We start from the raw sequence: 21,599 nt of genomic DNA on the forward strand, positions 1-21,599 counted from the left end.
TATATATATATTTCAGGGGAGGGCACAGGATGAGATGATGGACCTGGGAGGGATGGAAAGTGACTGTGATCAGGGTGCATTGGATGAAACTCTAAAATAATCAATAAAAATATTGTGTTGGAAAAAAGGAGCTATGATGTCACAAATACAAATGAATATTAAATATATAGCAGTAAGTGAAAGAAGACAATCTTGAAAATCTGTATGCTGTATAAATCCAACTATATTATGCTCTTAAAAAGGCACAATTACAGAGAAAGTTAAAAACAAAACCACTGGTGGTTTACAGATAGGATTTTTTTTTTTTTTGATTTTTCGAGACAGGGTTTCTCCATAGCTTTTGGTTCCTGTCCTGGAACTAGCTCTTGTATACCAGGCTGGCCTCGAACTCACAAAGATCTGCTTGTCTCTGCCTCCCAAGTGCTGGGATTAAAGGCGTGCACCACCACCGCCCAGTTTACAGATAGGATTTTGAAGAAAGAAAAACAAGGTGTACTAGCAAGACAAAACTAAAACAAACTCTGGATTTCAAATCTCCATGGTGTGTTGGTATACCCTCTACCATTCTGGTAGTAATAACATGACATTGTACCTTGGTCTTCTAGACTTATAGATCAGTGCCTTGTTAGCCATCATCAGGGAAACTTCCTCCTACAGCAGATAGTAGCGCATATAAAGATGCACAGCTGCACACTATAAAGGGAGAGGGGCTCGCAGGTGGTGCTTGGTTGACTATTACCCGCCCCAGCCACAAGGAATGGTTAAGTTGTCTTTCCTCTCCCCTGTGCCCAGGTCTAGAAACCTCTGGCAGCTATTGGTATGATGGTACCGGATTCCCTGGAGTCTTTGGTGCCTGGTGGGCTGTGGTTGATTGTGGTTCTCCTCCGCCACCCCTATCACAAAGTCTGGGGCCCTCCATCTGCAACCTCCACCGGGGCTTCATTGGTGGAGGACACAGTTGATACCTCCATGTCTTTTTAGTTTGGGGTTCCACAATCAACAAGGAGCTGCTGGCCTCACCTGGGGTTTAATCAGTGTGGGACACAGATGAGAAAGAGAATAAAGAATGTGGATTTTGGTGGGCAGGGGAGGAGGATCTGGGGGAGGAAAAACTATAGGGTATTTTGTATTTAAAAATTCAATTAGTAACATAAAAATAAGTTACATCATAAAAAACTCTTACACAGTAATCAGTTTTTAAATTCAAATATTTTCTTTAGCATACTATTATTTCAACGCAGTCTAATTATAAAAAAACTTTCATCAGCACATCAAATTACCTATAATAAAAACTATGACCTTGGAATTTTGATCATGATTTCAGTGCCTTTTCTAAGAACTGCTTTAGCTTTACTGAGCACCTGTTACTTGCTGTGAGTCAACAGGGTCCTGAACTCATAACGGCACCTGGGAAAAATTACTTAGTAGATGCTGCAGGAAAATTTAGTGCTTGATAAACCCAACATACAGTGTTGTTAGTCCTAAGAGTAACGAATCAAAGGATACAGAAGAGAGGCTCTTCTTTGTCAAATCACACTGTCAGCTGCGCTCTGTAAAGCCACAGGAAGGTTTGCAAATGGACTCTAATGATTACTAAGTGACTTAAGTGATCAGATCCACTTCCTAGACTATTGCTGCTGTATACTGCCTTGAAGTGTCGAAAATATTTCATGTGGAAAGAAGAGGCTTTCTGTTAAAATATAAATTTTGATTACATTACAGAAAACCACAACTGATCGAAATAAAGAGAAAAACAGTAATGGGTGCATCCTGCACCAGTTATTACATCTATAGCGCAGCGGCTATACTAATGCTCAGGAAACATTGTAGAAAATAGGACATAAAAATTATAAACTCCAGAGGAGCAGGACATTGGCTGTTAGATAGTGTTTTCTATATATGACAGAAAAGCCACACCCATAGAATTCTATCAATATGGTCAGCTAAATCTGATCCACACAGACACCACCCATTGACATTCCAGTATGGATGGAAGAAAATCTTCTTAGAGCCCTACTCGATGAAGAGCTACAGGTAATTAATGGAAAAGAGAGAGAATATGTTTTCCACAAAGTCAAGATTTGTATTGGTTTGTTGTCTAACACCAAGTGCACATCCCTCAATGCATATGTATCTGAGTAATAATAATAAATGGATGTGATATACTGTATTTATATAGGTGTGTGCGTGAGTGTGTGTATGTGTGTGTGCATTTGACAATAATATTTAAACAATAGGAGATCATGAATTTGAGAGGGGGTTGGAGAACACAGGAAGAGTTGGAGGGGAAATGGAGGAATAGAAATGATGTAAACATAGTACTTATATGAAGAATCTCAAAAAGAAAAACAAAAGCACAATGCTACCGACAAAGAAAATGTATTTCAGAATGCTGTAACATATTATGTTCATTGCAGCCATTTCATTTAATTCTAATAGAAATTCTAAATGGTATTTCTCATTTTTAGTTATAAAATGGAGGCCAAAGGTGGAGGAATCAGCCTATGGTGACAGTGATGAGTCTGAAAGATGGCTCTGTATTTGTTTTATCTAGTCATTCTTATGAAATGATGCCATCATACCTTTTGACACCAACTCTGTTACCTAGATACAACCTAGGATGTAGGGCCTTTTTCTTTGATTCAGGGAAAAAAAACAGGTAAGAAAAAAATATGCAAAAACAAACACATGTCTTGGAAACTGAGTATTTTCTCTAAGAAATAATGAGTAGAGACGTATTAGAGAAAGTAATCAGTGCATAATTCATTACCAGTGAAGTGTTGCTATGAAAGTTCTCAAACAGATGTACACAAAAAATAACAATAGTATGGGCCTGCCAGAGAGGTAGCATATGGAATTTACACAAATCTAGGCAGGCTGGGCAGCCTTCCTGGCTAAGAACTAGGAGTTACGCTTGTTATGGGGAACTCTCAAGGGTACTGTGCAATCAGAGGTCACAATCGAGGCAACAGAAGCAATGTCACCATATCACAGAATGGGCCAATTCAGATCAGGCTCATGACAGTCACTGAGGTCAAGGCTTGCAGCAACTAATTGTGTTAAATGGGAATATTCCCTGTATACTTCTAGAACTGTCATCTGAACAAACAGGTCCAGGTCATCTACAGGTTACATCTGAATTCTTTTCCTGGTACTTAAGATTTACTTTATAGACTTAATTCCTCACAGTTTTTTTTTTTTTAATCTTACAACTGAAACTTTGTTTTGCCCAAGTAGATGCTTCAAGAATTCCTGTTGTCCATCCTAAACTCTTATAACCAAGCAAAATATTTCATTTCAATGTCTGCATTTGTCACTGAATTGTATCAGTGTCATTTGTTCTGAAATGTTTTAAAATTCTGTTACATTGATAATATAAATAAGTTAAAGCTAATAATTTAGTACATCATACTTAATTGCATTATATTTAAAATAATAGGAAAATAAATGCATGTCCAAATTAAATAATTCAAAACCCATGTGTCATTGAATGTGTTTTACTAATAAGGAACTGAATCTCAAACAGTATTTTTTTTTGAAAAACTATAAAATATATAAATAGCATTTAGTATATCGAAAAATATTTATATTTTTGTGCCTTAAACGTTACTCAAATTAAATAGTAATAATATAACATTGAATGGACTTCCCTTCAAATTTACAGGAGATTTATATTGCATTATATTTGTTTATAATATACAATGAGCAATTTGAATTTTATTAATTTTTAATTTTATTTTCTTGAACACCTAGGTAACATTATTTTAAATTTAGTAGTAAATATTTAAAGTATCCACATGATGATACAATTTTGATTATGGAGGTATTTTCAATATCTAAAGCTTAAATTTATGAATCTGAATGTATATTCTTAATTCTACATAGTTTTCACAAATAATGTCTAGAAAAATTATTTTCTGTGGAATTTCATTTGTTCAAAAATTAAGAAAGTCAAAGTCATACGATGATCTAATAAACTTGATAATTATTTTCATCTTGCTTTTAAATGCCTTTAAATTTAACATTTAAATTCAACATAAGTAAGTACAATTCCATGTACAGTTCCAAATGAAGCTGACAATAAACCCAATTATGATATCATAAATACACTGGTAATATATCAGCATTCAACTCAATACACTGAACTTATTTATTTTTCATGACTTTTCAGTTAGTATATTACCAGGTAAAAACGTGTGGACCTTGGGAGTAATATGCTACACTCTAAAATGCATTGGTCATCTTTATAGTGAGAATTTGTCTATTTTTAAAGCATTCTTTTAGAATATGTTAGAGAAAAACTGAGAATTTGTTGTCTGATAAATTATGTCATTCTTGATAAAAGTGTAAATTACAGCTTACACTGCTTAAGGTTAATGTCAATTTCAACAACTTCTCAACATACACATTTTCATATCTTACTTTAAAAATTTAGTTCTAATATATTTGTAATCTATGACTTCATTATCTTTCCAAGGAGGGGAAACATCAACCCTATGTTAAACATAAAATTGTTATTTTAAGGAAACACTTCTTGACCTCATTAAAACAATTAACATTTCATAACACTATATTTCACATCCAAGTTTTGGAAAAGGAAAAAAAATTATCAAAGCAAACTATGGTCAATTACATTTTCAGATCAGCAAAATGCACATGTAAAAGTCTTCCTCCCCTTAATTCAATTGTCTGAGCTGTTTTAACAGATCAGAAGGCAGCTAGGCACATGCCTGCCTGCTCTGGGGCAGAGGCAAGATTTTCCCTTTGTTCTTGTTCTGTCTTTCCACAGGTATAAATGCTGCACACATGTATGTATCTATTGGTATACACAATTCAGCTTACGTTAGTATAACTTGTTTGCGAGTTTAATGGTAAATTATTATAATAGCAATGTTGTTCCATAGAGGGCGTTTCTAAAATATTTAAACTATGTGAATAGAAGGGAAATGAGAAATTGGATGCAAGTTTTTGTTTCAGAAAAAAGCTGCTGATTTTTAATCCCCCATGACAAGAGCATCACTATCTAGACAGTTTTAATATGGTCAGAACAAAGAGGTAACACACTTTATTTTTATACCTTTGTATTTAAGATACATTATTTCCTTTTGAAAGAATTTAGTGAAACTCTCTTCTCTCATGCTATGGCATCTGATTGGTTTCTAAAATTATCCGGGTTTCGCACTCTTAGACCTGGGTCACAACCTTACTGAGGGACAGGAAATAGTTATCAGGTCATCCAGTGGTCAAATGGAAAAGGATTTGAAATGCTTCAGCATTTCAAATAGTCCTAAGTGGACTCTATTCATTCAAATGATTGACTTCGACATTGCCAAGATTGTTGTTTCTTTACCTGATCTAGACAACCTACACCTCTATGATTATTGCAATATTAGGGAAAATCTAGGATTAGCAGATTTCATGAGAGTGTCAGCAAAAGCCACATAAGTCTACAAAAGCAGTGAACTTTGGAGCAGGTCTGGTTATTTTGATTAAAAATACTTAAATTTAACTCTTTTGGTAGATTCTAGCAATGAAAATTGAAGTGTAAAATGAGGAACTAACATTATTTCTTTATGTTCTTTTTTTTCTAAATAGTTTGCAAACACGGGTAATTTAAGCAACCCATTTTATTATCATAATAAAGGATAAGATCCCATATTGTTCCTGTATTCTTTTTGTTAAGATCATGCACGTGGTAAGTTCTCTTCTGTTTTTATAACTGCCTGATACTATTTCAATTAAATCTATATTTCTGATGATGAAAAAGGGGGAACAAGAGGAAGTTGGGGGAACGGAGAGTAAAGATTTAAAAAGAATTACACCATACTTGACAATTTTTCCTGAAGAGCAAACAATTCTTGGTAATAAAAATGATTACTTTTTAAAGCAGTAATCAAATTTGATACAATAAAGTCTCATGGATCAAAAAGGTATGTTTTATACCCATATGGTTGGGGAAGAAAGACAACCAAGCCAAAGTGATGACATGTCCAAAATGCCCAAAAGCCTAGGTAGGACTTATGACCTGATACTGCATGAAATGAACATGGGACCTAGTCACAAATACATCTAACTCTCTTTGCTGGAATTCAGAATTATCCCTATTGCTTTGCTCCACGATATCGGAGGCCAGCAGTTCTATCACTGATAGACAGAAGGTTGGAAAACTAAGCACGGATTTTATTTTTAAGTTTTATCTTATAATAAGAAACCAGGCTATTAAAACTCCGTAACCAAAGCTGGAGTGCATGCACTGGAAGGCCCCTGCAGTCTTTTACAGCTCTTCAGAGGCCTTGGTTATGAACTGGTTTTGCACTCTGCCAGCAGAGCAGACCTGACCCACGGAGAGCACTCTTTCAGATCAACACTGCCTCAGGCCTTTCTGCTTTCTCCAAGAAGTCTTACATTTCAGGCATCAAGTTGAATTTCTTCTGGAGATGATTAACCCAAACCCATGACAGATTTTTTCCAAGATATCCAACCCCTTATGTTTATTTTATCCTGGCTCTTTTTTGGATGTACTGGACACAAGTAACTTACTCATTTTACATGTTAAAGGGTTGGTGGGGAGACATTAATTCCCTTAAAAAATGAGAAAATATTTCAGTGTGCAGGGCTTTATTGTGTGTGCTCACATTAGCTACATGATTTTGAATTTTAAGAAAGATATTTCTCCTCTTCTATAGAATTAAAAAAGAACATTTCATCACATCGCAAGATACAGATCTTACACTCTTTGGAGAAAGGCATTCTTGTGATGTATTGAAAAACACGATGTTAGAAGGGTTAGTTTCTGTTTCCGTAAGCTCGGTTTGTAGGGGGTTTCAACTAACCTACATCTTGGCACACACAATTTCAGCTGATAGTCAAATAAAATCCCATAAAAGGTCTATTCTTCTAGTGCTGTAGCAACCATCCCAATCATTGTTTTTATTCTTCAAGTTTTCTTCTTATCAGTGAGACAAATAAGTCAGGTGTTTGATGTGCAGCTTTTAAATTTCAAGATGGCTACATGAATTACTGAACATGGGTATAGGTTTTAATAAATGACTTTCTTTTTTTTTAAAGAAACATTATAAAATGTGATGCCATTATAGCATTGTGAGGACATATTCAGACACTGTATTCTGATAAAAATAGAATTATAATCATGAGTTATTTAAAATATTTTATACATTAATTTCAAATGTATTTGCTGCCAACATATAACAACATAATATCATATTTAATAACATAATATATATTTTTATACTAACATAACTGAATCATAGTTAAAAAATAAAGGCTTTTTAATATAAAAGCTTAGTTTCATTACAGACTTCGATAGAGGAAAATATGTTAAGAGGTGGAAATTCCAGTTTGGCATTATATACCAATTATAAAATGTTCTTCATCAGACAGAAAGATGAGCAGATGTGTATCTGTGAAGACAGGGTGGGGATGGGCACAATCATTGGAGAGCAGTTTAAGTTACACACCACCACAAACACAAGACAATTTGGACATAAGCTTTACATTCATTTATTCATATTGTTTAAAGAAACTTGCAACTTTGATTTACCCTTTGGTTGTGATAAAAATGCTAACCATATAGTAAATGTAGTTTAGTTTCTTAAAATTAAGTTTAAGCATTCCTTGTGATAGAAGTCCATTTAATAAATTTCCAGAAGGTGTTTCACATAATTTTTTTCCCATAAAAGAGAAAAAGAATCTCATATACAGTTTATGGCACTAGATAAAAATCCATAGTATATTGTTTAGCAAGCTTCAAGTGATTATTATTTCTCATATTGATAAACAACTTAAAAATGTTTTTAAATGTTAAGTGCTAGAATCGTAAGAAGCACTGGAAATCAATTAACTCTATGTGCTGAGGAGTCCTAGGTGTGTGAGCTTTTCTCTGTGTCTGAATAAAATGGCAATGCAAATTTTATCTTTATGAAACACATATCAATATCTGAATCAAAATATTTTATCGCTAAGTGAAGGATAAAAACTAAGTTAATTTCTGTAATTAGATTTATGACTGGAATGTTTGGAGATATCAGATTCTTCTTTTGTTCATGCTTCAGTGGGCTACCTAAGTTCAGGACCCTGTACCGGGCAAAGAGAAGAAATAACCAGGGACAACATATAAACGGGAGTGGTAGGTTAATGCCAGAAGTGTGACTGATTGATTGATTGACATCACCTTGAAAAATCTGGATTAAGGGAGTTTATTAAATTTATTCAGGTAGGTTTTTAAGTAGAATGGATCACTGACTGGATTCGGCATCTCACCCATTTGCCAGAACCTGGAAAATTCCTTTGCGCTTAAGAATAATTCCCTAAGCAGAATAATACACGTCTCACCACATACCACCTACTTATGCAAACTACATTCAAGATGAAATACATCAAAATGTATCCAGTTACTGTAATAGAATTAAATTCTAAATATAATCTTATTGCAAATGGCTACTGGTTTTGATACTGGCAAGAGCTAAAAGTAGTTCCAGTGTTTTATGTGTACTAATTCATTTGCTGAGCTCCAAATTATACATTATTTCTCTAACGTTTATTTATGTTAAAACTAGAAAGCAGACACAGAAATGCTAAGGAGCAAACGCTGGATTTAAATTTAAGAGTCCGGAGTCCACAACCTAATTTTTGGACTATTTTTGGCTCTTTTATTTTTATTTCTTAAAATAAAACAAGAATGTAGAAATACCTTATAGATGGAAGCGCAGCCTTAGGATAAAACATATGATCCCAAAGTTTCCCCAAAGCACTATGGAATCTCTAGAAACACGCCAGTCATTTAGCTTTTTCTGACACTTAGGATGTATATCGATAATATGTTTAATTTCATTCTTTCAGGTAATGTTTGTAAATTGAAGAAACACTAAAAATGAAGGAATGATATGTATACTAAGGTTTTTAAGATCAACACAGTTGGCTAGGGTCCATGAGCATAACTTTGAATGCATTATGAAGTTTGCTAAATTGATCTCAGGGTGACTGAGAGTAGAACGTACAACTTGAACGTGAACCCTGAACATGTTAAAAAGTTTAAGTTGGGAACGGGTCAGTATCTGAATTTGAGGACTAGCAATTGACAGGAAGAGTTTGCTAAGGAACCAAAGTTGTTTTTTTTCTTTTGAAGTCCGAAATGTATAGTAATCCACCAAACAGTTCTTGAGTGCCTAGTATAAATGAAGCCAATACAGTTAGTGAGTCCTAAGGGCACGAGGTTTCAGGCATATGGCCAAAATTTAATTCCTGAACTTGAAAGAATAGCAATCCGGAGAAGACCGTTAATAGCACAGGTAAGTGTAGAATCAAGTATAAGGTTGGCTGAATTAGGAATGACTGAGAAAGGAAATTTTATTTATTTGAACTGTGAAGAGAAAGGACAATTGATACGGAAGACTGAAGAAGGGCATTTCTGAAAAATGTAAAAGAATGAAGTGAGAATTTTTTTTTTAAAAAAAAGAACAACTAGTTTATTAACATTTGAAGAAATATTAAAGTCTGGTGTTCTCAGAATCTATTTCAGGATGGGGAAGAATGTTATGAAGTCAAAATGGAAAAGAAGTTTGCAAACAGGAAACCAAGGGCATTGCATTCTAAAGACTTGGGATTTTTTACTAGAGGAACTGGAGTTTAAACAGTTTTCAGTGATGGCCAGCTGTAGGCAAGATTATGGTTTTAGTAGGGGAGGAATGCCAGGATTGCATTTTATCCTAGCAATTTGGAGGCTGTGGCAGGAAGATTGTGTATGAGGCAATGCTAAGTAATGTAGTGACACTCTGTCTTAAAACAAGCAAAAAAAAAAAAAAAGACAAGAGGGAAAATAAAACAAGAACTATGGTTTAGAAAGACATAGCAGTAGAAATATAGATAATAGTTTATGCAAGACAGATGTATAGATTTTAGGATGAAAACAGGCTGTTTCAAGACAATGTGATATAAGGTGGCGGTCGTTACATTTAAATAAGAATGATTTAATTTTTTCCAGAAAAAGTAAATAAATGATTTAATGATACTTTTAACAAAGATGTAATACAAAGGATCAAGCAGGTCTAGAGTACAGAAAGGCACTTCACAGTAGATATATCAGGCTTGAAAATATGTATGAAATGTTAAAGGGGAAAGGATGAATATGAGAGGCTTGGTTATGGTCACCTATGACCACAATTCTGGGAGAGAATCACTTGTCTATAAGGATTCCCAGATAGAACCTTTATGCACGGGGTTTGCTCCTCATGATATTGTATGTGGGTTGCTGCCCATGAAATCACCTTTTGAGACATAACCGGGGCTGGACTCTATGAATGGATGCAGAATGAAGTTGGACGTCATAGAGATAATGTTAATCCATGAAAGGATTAACGATTTCCTTCAGAATCCTTCAGAATCAACTACTTTCTACAAGACTTGGAAGTTACAAAAAAGTAGGATTGGTCATTTCTGGCTTTTGATTTCCTCTGTCTTCACATACCTCCCACGATAGCATGGTATCATTTGTCAGAAGGATCTCAGTGGAAGTTGAAAAGGTGAGAACACATCAGACTTTCAATCTCCAACACTTTTACTTTGCAAGTCCCTAACTTTAGATTGTTTGTATTGTTTTTTGAGACAGGGTTTCCGTAAGAGTCTGCTTGCTTTGTGGACCAGGCTGCCCTCGAACTCATTGAGTTTTGCCTGCCTCTGCCTCCAAAGTGCTGGGGTTAAAAGCGTGCCTACCACCATCACCTGGCCAGTTTTAGATATTTTGTTACAGTACTGTAAATCTGAAAAAGTGTAAAGCAAAGACAAATTTTTAAGCACGGAAAGGAAAGATCACTTATTGCCAGATAGGGAACAAAAAAATGAGGCATTGTTTACTAAGTGAAGAGCAAGTAAAGTTATAGAAAAATTTGGAACTATAATGCAATACACATAATGACTACTGTCCTTACTGTTTATTACATATGATGATAAGTGATGACCTTATATCATACATGTACTGTGAGGGTGACATTGCAATTTTCTCCAAATGTACATGCAAAGTGAATAGGCCTGCTCCATCTCCATGTTTCCTCCTCTTTCTCATCAGTTCTAGGGTAACATCTCCAACTGCCATTACCTTCTAACTGATATTACCACGTTCCTTCTTGCATTGTTCTTACAATTTATCATCATACCACATCTTTAATTGCAAACTTGAGTATCTCATCTTCTGCTTGAAGTCTTATAATTCCTTTTGGTTTTGGAGTATAGTAAGCTAAATTCTCAAAGTAGACTACAAAGGTTGGGCTACCATTGCCTTGCCCCTGCCATGGTATCTAGTTGTATGCCAAACTTTCTCCTGCTCATACCAGGTTATTTTTTTTTAATGACCTCAACAACATCCAATTTTAAGGTCTTTTAATATGTCCATGTCTTTATTTGTATTACTCAATTTTTTCCCTCCTTCTTAAGCCTAATCTTTAAATTCTGCTCAAGTCTTGCCTTCGCCTACATCAAATTCTGCTCAAATGATCATTTCTTCCTTAATCCTGTATTCTGCTCCTTCAGTCAAAAGAATTTAAAATACCAGCCCACTTGGGCATGGTCTCTTATACTGTAAATGCAGCTGAAAATTATGTGCTTTTCTCTCTTACTTTCGGCTCTCACTTCCAGTTGCTAGACTCTGTTCCTGTTTGCAAAGAGGACTGTTATCTAGGACAGTGATCTGTAAGTTTACCTTAAATAAATAACACTTTGTTATTCATAATTCTGAACTGGTGTGGGATTATTTTGTGATGTCTGCCTTCATTCACATTTGGTTTTCCTTACATTTCTTTCATAGAATACTATGTAGTTTTATTTTCATACATTTAGATATTTATTATATATGATTCTCACTATCATGTGTTTCTCTTCTGCCAAAGAACTAACTCCATTACCAGCAATCTGTGTTTAGTTTGTCTTATAAAATTCTATCCTAATTATTTTGCAAAACTTTTATCTTTTGGGGTTTTCTTACATGATGATCCCAGTGCCTCAGAACGAGGGGTTGTGTACTCCATTTAGAACCGAGAACTCCACAGTCTCCTATTTTCTGTATGCTGGCTACTTTTGCTTCTCTGTATTACTACCTACTGCAAAAGAAGCTTCTCTGATATAGTTGTTATATATATATATATATATATACATATATATATTAAACACACACATATATATATATATACAGACACATATATGTGTATGTGTAAAAAATAAGCACAGAAAAAGAAAAAGAAGTCATAAACCTGAGAGAGAGTGAAACAGAAATGGTGGGGTTAAAAGAGGGGTAATATGGATGTGTTGGATGAAGGAAAAGGGAAAGGAACAAGTGATGTAATTATATTTTAACTGAAAATAAAACAAAGGAGAACCTTCTCTAATTAGGCGAAACATGAATATACACGTGAGTATAATGATAAGAATATAGGAGTCAATTTAGCAGAATAATACTATTAGGTCCACTCAAAGTCCACTCTCTATGACATGCTCCAGCAAGAATCCACATCCCAAATATTCCACAACCTCCCCAAACAGCACCACAAGTTGGAAAACAAGCATGCAGATTCCTGAGCCAGTGGGTCAAAGTTATCATTTGTTCCTTTCCTCTCTTCTCCTCTCATTTCCTTCCCTCCTTCTCCCTGCCCCATTTTCATGTCTCCTTCCCACACTGCCTCTTTTCTTTCTTTCCTTTCCAAGAAGGTAATACTTGCCAGGAACTGGATGGGATAGACCTTGTTATCTATCTATCTATCTATCTATCTATCTATCTATCTATCTATCTATCTATCTGGTATTTGAGTCAGAATTTCTCTGTTTAACAGCCCTGGATGTCCTGGAAATAGTTCTTGTAGACTAGGCTGGCCTTGAACTCACAGAGATCTATCTGTCTGCCTCTGCTTCCTGAGTGCTGGGATTAAAGGTGTGTGCCACCACTGCCTAGCTTTATTTTATTTTCTTAACATTTTTAAAAAAATTTTTACATACCAATATCAGTTTCCTCTCTTGCCCCTCCTTCCACTCCCCCCTGCTTCCCTTGCCTACTTCCCATCCACTAATCAGAGAGATTAAGGCCTCCCATGGGGAGTCAACAAAGTATGTCAAATCACTGGAGGCAGGATCAAGGCACTCCTTCTTGTATGTAGACTGAGCAAGATATCCATTCATATGGAATGGGCTCCAAAACGTCAGACTTTGTATGATGAAAGATACTTTATTTTCTCATCAAAAATTTAAAAATTATTTTCTTTAAAGGCATACATTTAGTATTGTCATGTCATGTTGCATGTGAACACAATTCTTGTCTTTTATACACATAGGGAGTCAATGATACATGTGTCTTCATGGCTCTAAGGCATTGAGCTCAACAACTAACATCATTGAATACTAGAGATGATATAAGATATTCACAATGTGGTAAGAATACAGTAATTCAAATTATAGCAATTATAGGAAACCAAGCTACTGACAAACTATATTTTCTAAATCTTTGTAGCCCTGTCTAGTCTGATTAATAATGTATTTTACTCCGCAAAAACAAGACTACAGACATCTCTTAGCAGGATGCTGTCAGAATCTCGTTGTCTCTACATTCCCTGTGGCTAAATGCTAGTCAATATAAATGTTAGCAAATCTCTGTTAACTCTTAATATATAAACACTGCACACTATTAGCAAGTATTTTATATACAGCTATAGAAACACAAAACCTACTCTAAAACAATCTGCACAATATGATTTTGTGCTCCAACCTGTCATTAAAACGGAGAAAGAAAAAGAAAATGCTTGTAATCATGAAGCAAAAAATACCACAAAAGACGATGGTTTGATTAGGATGCTCTGAAGTTAAAAATTATAGAAATTAAAGTTTTTCAAATGTCTTCATTACTTGAAAAGTTAATACAAAATATTTAAGCATTTATGGCATAGAGGAACATATGGTATCTGTAAATCTTCCATTTTATAAGAGGACAAATAGGATTCATGTTTGTGATGACAACACCATGCTGCGATGTAAGAAAACTTGACTTTAAAATCAAGTAAAATTATTCCAGGGAATGACGAACAGAGACTTAAAACTCTCTCCCTGAGAAAGTTGTCAGGCTAGACCCAATTTTTCCAGCTTTATTTCTTCCCCCTGGCTAATACTAAAATTATAAATTTTCTTTTGCTTTAGAAGTAGCAAATTTAGAAGCTCAGTAGATGAGGGTAGGGAAGGAATGTCGTTTATATATAAATGAGCAGAAATGAAGTAAAAATACATTGTTTACTTTAGGACTGTGTGTGAAGCTTCCTGAGGACCCCAAAAATGAACAGATGTGAATCAAAATATTGCCATTGATTAACATGAATCCAAAGACAAAGAGATTTGGTTCTCAAAAATGTAGCATTATCATAATGTCAATATTAGTAGCTAATTATAGGATAAACATCAAATATTAATTGCAATGATGGGAAAAATTACTTCTTCCTTTATTTTGGTGCCAACAAGGATGCAAGAATTAAAATGAAATACACCATTAATCTCCTAGAGTTTTGCATTACCTAATATATTAGTTTTTATTTTTATCAGTAATTCTAAATTGCGTACCCTGAAATCTTGTTCTTCAAAGCATACATTATGTTTTGATTCTCCCAGATTTAGCTTTATGAAGAAATCAGCTCACTTACAGGTTCTTACTCTTGATATGACTTTGGACAAGTCACTTCTCAAATTCTCTAAATCATTGATTTCTCACAGTTATTAGACATGTATCAGAGTCTCTGAAAGAGAGGAAACTCGGAGTTTTAATAATAAATTCAGATTTTAAGCGTTAAAATGCCATTAACTTAGAATCAATTAATGTTGCCAAAAATTTTAGTTTTGGACCATGTAAATATGATGTGCATTTATATCCTTTGCAAACAGGATCTTAGGTCATACTGTTAGCGTTCACCAAACTATGTGTAATTCCAATCAATTTTATGAATACTAATTAATTACTATGATTAAGCATATCTCTCAAAGGATTAAAGTTCAGTTTCAAGTACCATTACTGAGTGGCTCATAAGTGCCTCTTACTCCATCTTCAGGATGAAACACTTTACCCTTAGCTCTGGAAGCATCTGCACACATATAGATACACACACCATCATGTACACACAGTTGCACAAATGCATGCACACACACATGAATACATGCATGCACACACCCCCACGCACATAATTTAAAAACTAGTAAAAACATAAACCTTAAAAATAAAAAAAATAAAATGAAACACAAAATAGTAAAGTAGCAGAAGTTAGCCCCCTGAAGAAAACACAGACAATAGCTAATAAAATTCAAATACAAGTTGTTATGATCAAATGATACTGATGTCTAGTCAGACTACAGGGTACTAGTAGCTCTGTCTAGAGGAATTAGTCAAGACAAAAATAGAAAAGGCATTCTAATGTGTAAAAAAGTAACTGTCTTTATTTGTTGACATCATAGTCTTACATACCCTTTTACCACAAAAATCCTAATATATAAATATAATTCCTAATATATAAATATAAATTCAGTAGTGCACTAAAAAACAAAAAGTGAGTAGTGTTTCTACATATGTATAAAAGGTATTTATGAAAGCTTAAAAATGAAATTAAATCAACAAGTTACTTACAAAAGTAACAACAACAAAATTCTTATATACAAATTTACAAACACACAAGGGCTGAAAATTTTTTCTTGTCAACATCTTCATGCAAGACTTTTGTAAAACTTCAATGGAATTGTATCAAAATTCAAGGTTATTTTTCACATAAATGTAATAAAATTATTAAATTTGCATGGAACCACAAAAGAGCTAAGACTATCATGAGTTTAGAGAGCAAAGCTTAAGGTATCAAATTCCAAAGATTTCAAAATTTATTAGAAAATGATTGTCATCAAAGCAGCATAATGCTGGCACGGAGACAGACACATGAGCAAATGAAGTGGGTCATAAAACTTAGAAGTAAACTCACACATTCATGGTTAGCCTCATTTTCACACATAAGTCCCAAGAACATGCAATATGGAATGGATAGTTTTTTCAAAAAAAATTAAAATGAAACCACTTTAAAAAGTATGGAGGGAACTGAAAAACAATGACACAGAAAGAAGTTTAATATACATATCATAATTTTATCTATCTATCTATCTATCTATCTATGTATCCTCTATCTATATATCTATTTACCTATCATTTTTCTATCAACTATCTGTTTATCATCTATCTACTTATCCATCCATCATCTATAAAAAGGACAATCAAATGACCAAACTGTATATGAGAAAATGTTCAGAATCACTAACATAAGGACAATAAAAACCATAATGAAATATTGTATACTTTTGCTAGATGGATTTTATTATAAACATAAAGGGTAAAAAGCCATCATGTAGAGAAAAAGGAACAAATATACATGGTTAGAGGAATATAAAATAGCACAAGCTATTAATTAAAGAATGATGGAAATTTCTCATAAAACTGCATATAGAAGTATCATTTGATCAAGAAATATCAAAGTATCATTTGATTTATCAATCTCAGCACTGGATAATTATCTAATAGTAATGAAGACAGAATGCTAGACACATCTCTGGAAGACCCTGTTTATTGCATTAAACATAGTCACCAAAATATGTCAATAACTGCAGAGTCTAATAAAACATGAGTGGGTAAAGAAAATATCATATACATATACAAAGAAATATTATTCAGTCTTAAGAAGGATGTTGGGCTGTGGTGACGCATGCACACCTTTAATCCCAGCACTAGGAAGGCAGAGGCAGGTGGATCTCTGTGAGTTCGATGTCATCCTGGTCTACAATAGCTAGTTCCAGGACAGGCCCCAAAGCTACACAGAGAAACCCTGCTTCGAAAAACAAAAACAAAATAAAACAAGGTGAAGGAGATTAGATTATTGTGACAACATGAGTGGAATCGAAGGACATTACTGTAAGCGACATAGAAAACACAAAAGACATACCATGTATTTCTAAGTGGAATCTAGTCATGTTGAACTGATGAACATAGAGAGTAGAAAAACAGGTACCAAAAGTCAAGGTAGGGAGAGTGAAGGAATGAGAAATTGCTGATTAGGACCTAGGCAGGAAAAGCAGGTGTTGAGTCCCAACATACATCAAAGGTAATAGAGAAGATAATGACACATTGTTTACTTCAGAATAGTTAATGGAATAATTTAAATATTTCACCATAGAAATTATAAGTAGTTGAAGTAATATACAGACTGATTAGTTAAATTTAATCATGCCATGTGGTATACATATTCAAAAGTTCATGTTGTTCCTGATAATTTTATATAATCATGATTTATCAATGAACATTAAAAAGACTAAAATAACTTACAGCAGGGACTATCCAGGATAGTGACATGATCATTCATATATCGCTTTATACTGTTTGAACCTGTAAATCTCGTTGTAAAGCAGTTTCATAAATGCGATACTATAAACATTTAAATTTGCTTGCTTTGATTTACTATTTATTTATAGAACATAATTAAAGCAGATAGTTGAAAGAGCTTTTTATTTTCTTTTTTAAATTGAGCTGTGTTAGACAACTTGCGCCATCCACACTTAGAACGGCAACTCTGCCTCCTCTTAGGTCAGTAGCAAACACTGAAGGGTGACTTCAGTATTCTTAACTGATCAGAGCCTTTCAAAGGAATATAGAGTTTTGACCTTCAAGGTAAGATTAGATTTTTAAACCCAAGTGAGAATTATATGTGATAGCAGAGATAAATGAAGAGAGGTACCTAACAATCAAACAAGCAAGCAGCCCTGTATAAATCTATATAATTTTAGGCCCGCAGTCCTGGAGGAAGAATCAAATAATATCTGACACGTGGCATACTTCTGGGTAACCTGCATAGAGACGTGATTAAAGCCTTGCTTTGACTAGGTTTAACGAAAAGTCATTTTCTTCATTTCACGAATGTGGCAATTGATATAAACAGGTATTTTATAAAAATGGACTGATAAATGGTAAGATTTTTACATCATGCTATTTAATATAATTAATTCCATATCAAATATTACTCAGGTGTAACCACATTTCGCACGTGGATATCATCATTTGTCTATTGATATCTGAAACAGCATTTAATACAATTTGCAAGACTCATGATATTTCACGTGGTCATGACTGAAAAATTTAAAAAGAATGGTTTTCTATAACTCCTACAATGTTACTATAAAATAAATTGGAATTATAGAATCAATATTCAAATAATACTATGATCTAATTTGAAGATAATAAGGAAATTAAAAAAACAATGCTGGCATACCATAGTCATGAGATATTATTCCACATGGAGTTATTTAATCTAAAACCTATAGCAAATTTAATTTTGATTTCCCTCATGGGGGGTTCAGAATCTGACTATTAATTTTATTTCATTTTTTTCTTAAGCGAAAGTAAGTTTTAATGTCCTAAAACTAAAAGGTAATGCTGGTTATGTAACAGTAAGATTAATTGAATTGTCTTAAAATATTCCATATAACATACAAGTTGTATCTCAAAAAAGACTTGGTTTCAAAATGCACCAATCACTGGGCAGCTCAGCAGGTCAGCCTGCTCAATTAAGCTTCCCTCTGCATCAGCAAACGTATGTCTAGTTGCAGGGTGAGTTCAGAGAAGCACAGGCAACAGCATGGAATTTTAACTTTTTCCCCCTTTTTTAATTAAGAATTTTTTAAATATAATCTTTTCTCATTTTACATAACTATCCCTATATCCACTCCCTCCCCTATTTCCACTCTACCTCTCCCTCCACTCCATGCCTCCATCCACACCTAAGAAAGGGTAAATATTCCCATGGGGAGTCAACAAAGTCTGACACTTCACTTCAAGGTAAGACCAAGGCCTTCTTCCCAATATCTAGCTGAGTCAGGTATCCCTCCAAAGAGAATGTCCTCCTAAGGCATTTGATTCTAAAGACTGGGCTTGACACTAGCATTTTATCTTTAATATGTCTTTTTAAAGAGACAAATGCTTGCATATTAATTGGAAATTTTTCTCATGTAGAATCATTCTTGTCAAAGCCCATTCCTTAAAATCAAACACCTTAGAATAACCACAATAACTAATACCCACAAGTTGGGAAATTATCTATCTATCTATCTATCTATCTATCTATCTATCTATCTATCTATCTATCCATCCATCCATCCATCCATCCATCCATCCATCCATCTATCTATCTATCTATCTATCTATCTATCTATCTATCTATCCATAATGCTCATTCAGTATAATAAGGGAAGTTCCAAATATTTAGGAGGACTGCAAAACAAATCTTAAAGCACCAAAACAAACACATTTTGCATGGAAGAAAAAAAACAAATACAATTATGCAGATAAAACTTATGTGCAAACCCCGTGCTCTATAAAACGTCTTCTGTCCCTACTGTGATCTTTTCTTAGCCTATTTTGTATTGGTTCATAGTTAAAAAAAAAACAAAACAAAACATGCTCTTCACATGCACTCTCATGGGTAGGAACTGGGAATACACTGGAACATTTTAGGATAGAGCTCTTTCTGAATGTTCAAGTCATCTAAATTAAATGTCTCTTTCTTCTAGGTACTTACTTTCTGTAGTAAGGATGTCTTTATTTAACAGAGGAAAGTTATCGATAGAATTGATGATAATCTTACCACAACTGTTATTATTACTTATGAAAAGGGTGAACTGCTAGCTAAAATAATAACAGGAAATAGACTGCTGTTTGAAAGCCCAGGCTTGTTTTAATTTTGGAAATCTAATTTAATTCTATTACAGTATTTCCTAAAGTATTGAGGTTTTTATTTTTAATTTTATGTGTATGGATATTTTTGCTTGCATGTGGTCTGTGTACCTGGTGTGTACCTTGTGTCTGAGGAGGCTAGAAGGTGTTTTGTATACTCTAGAACTGGAGTCACCGATAATTGCAAGTCTCCAAGTAGATGCTGGATTCGAATCCAGGTCCTATTAAAGAGTATCCTCTGCTGTTAACCAATGAGTCATCTCTCCAGTACAAATACTGAGTTGACACCCTCAATGGACACTAAATTTTGAGATTGTCTTACCATGAAAAATTGCAAACATTAAAACAATATAATGGATAATACCATATACATATATACATGCCATAAACTATTTAAGCAATAATCTCAATCACCTTCCACACATGTTTATGTATTTTTTAAAATATTTGCTTGTTGTTATAGACTTCCAAGAAAACTCTAGATGTCATGTCTTCTGGTCATACATACTTGAATATGTTACTCTACATCAAAATAACTTAGTGACTTTCAAATCATAATAAAATGTAAATCACAATGAACCCATTCTTGATCACGTTATCAATAATGTATGCTTTTTAAGATTTATTACATAAAAAATAAGAAGATAATAGTTATTTTCCATTCAAAAGTACATGCCTTTTTCCCTCTGTTATAAATAATTATCAGGAAGTATGGGTAGCATAAATAATAAAATTTTAGTACTACAAATAGGTATGAAACTGGTAAGTCACATTATGGTCCTGTTTAATGATACGAGAATTTAATTCTTTGGTATGGTGAAGTCAGAATGGAAACCTGTGAACTGGACGTGAAAACCTTCATTCTAAAAGTAACTAAGAAAGCTTTCAATATAACAAAGTATAATTTGTACTGTTTAACAACATTTGACATACTATAAGTGTATCAGAATATCATGTGGTCAGTCTCACTAATTCAAGCTATTATAATTTATACTCATTAAGAATTTATATCAATATTAAAACTGATGATACATTATTACATGGTTAGTTATACAACAATCAAAGGCACATAAAATCTAGATAAACACTAGCACAAATGAAAATAGGGTTTTCATTTGTATTAGCATTGTAAATAGGGTTTTTATTTTGATAAATATATTTAATTCTTTGAGGCTATTTTACACAAACACACACATGCATACATATATGTGTGTACTTTAGGTCATAGGAGGGCTGTAAACGTTTTAACACCTTTTTTCTTTTTTAAAATATTTATTTTATTTATTTATCATGTATACAATATTCTGTCTGTGTGTATGCCTGCAGGCCGGAAAAGGGCTCCAGACCTCTATGGTTGTGAGCCACCATGTGGTTGACGGGAATTGAACTCAGGACCTTTGGAAGAGCAGGCAATGCTCTTAACCACTGAGCCATCTCTCCAGCCCCAAACACCTTTTTTTCCTATTTTTACAGAACATTTTAATCTTTCTGTGTCTTACATTAAACCTTACCTTTAAAGTAACTGACCCTCCTCAGCTGTGACCTCTTCGACGATTTTGTAACACGAACTTCATTTTTGTGTTTTTTGAATAATGCTAATCTTACAGAAGGTTCTAGAGAAAAAAAGAAGAAGAAAGACCAGCTCTTGGTTACTCCTTCTCTTATATGAACATGTTTTTCCTTTTGCTGTTATTAGAAATAATACACATTCCATTGGGTCTCTGTGAAATTGCCAATGCCTTTAAAAACTTGATAATGTAAAAAAGAAGTGCCCAGAAATTGTATATTCTTAGTAGTATCATCAATCCTATGGCCCCCC

General features: G+C 33.9%; 1 protein-coding gene across 9 annotated transcripts in view; it reads right to left on the minus strand.

Moving 5' to 3' along the window:
- Positions 1 to 21,599, minus strand: part of Lrriq1 (leucine rich repeats and IQ motif containing 1) — a 146,716-nt gene that overhangs the window by 51,902 nt on the left and 73,215 nt on the right. For all 9 annotated transcript variants that reach the window (XM_050135597.1, XM_050135595.1, XM_050135596.1 and 6 more), the window contains one exon: positions 21,292 to 21,393. In XM_050135597.1, coding sequence (XP_049991554.1) covers positions 21,292 to 21,393 — 102 coding nt within the window. The remainder of the gene's footprint in view (positions 1 to 21,291; positions 21,394 to 21,599) is intronic.

Source organism: Alexandromys fortis, unplaced genomic scaffold (assembly GCF_014885135.2).
Source record: "Alexandromys fortis isolate MF-2015 unplaced genomic scaffold, M_Fortis_MF-2015_v1.1 scaffold_24, whole genome shotgun sequence".
Classification (NCBI taxonomy): domain Eukaryota; kingdom Metazoa; phylum Chordata; class Mammalia; order Rodentia; family Cricetidae; genus Alexandromys; species Alexandromys fortis.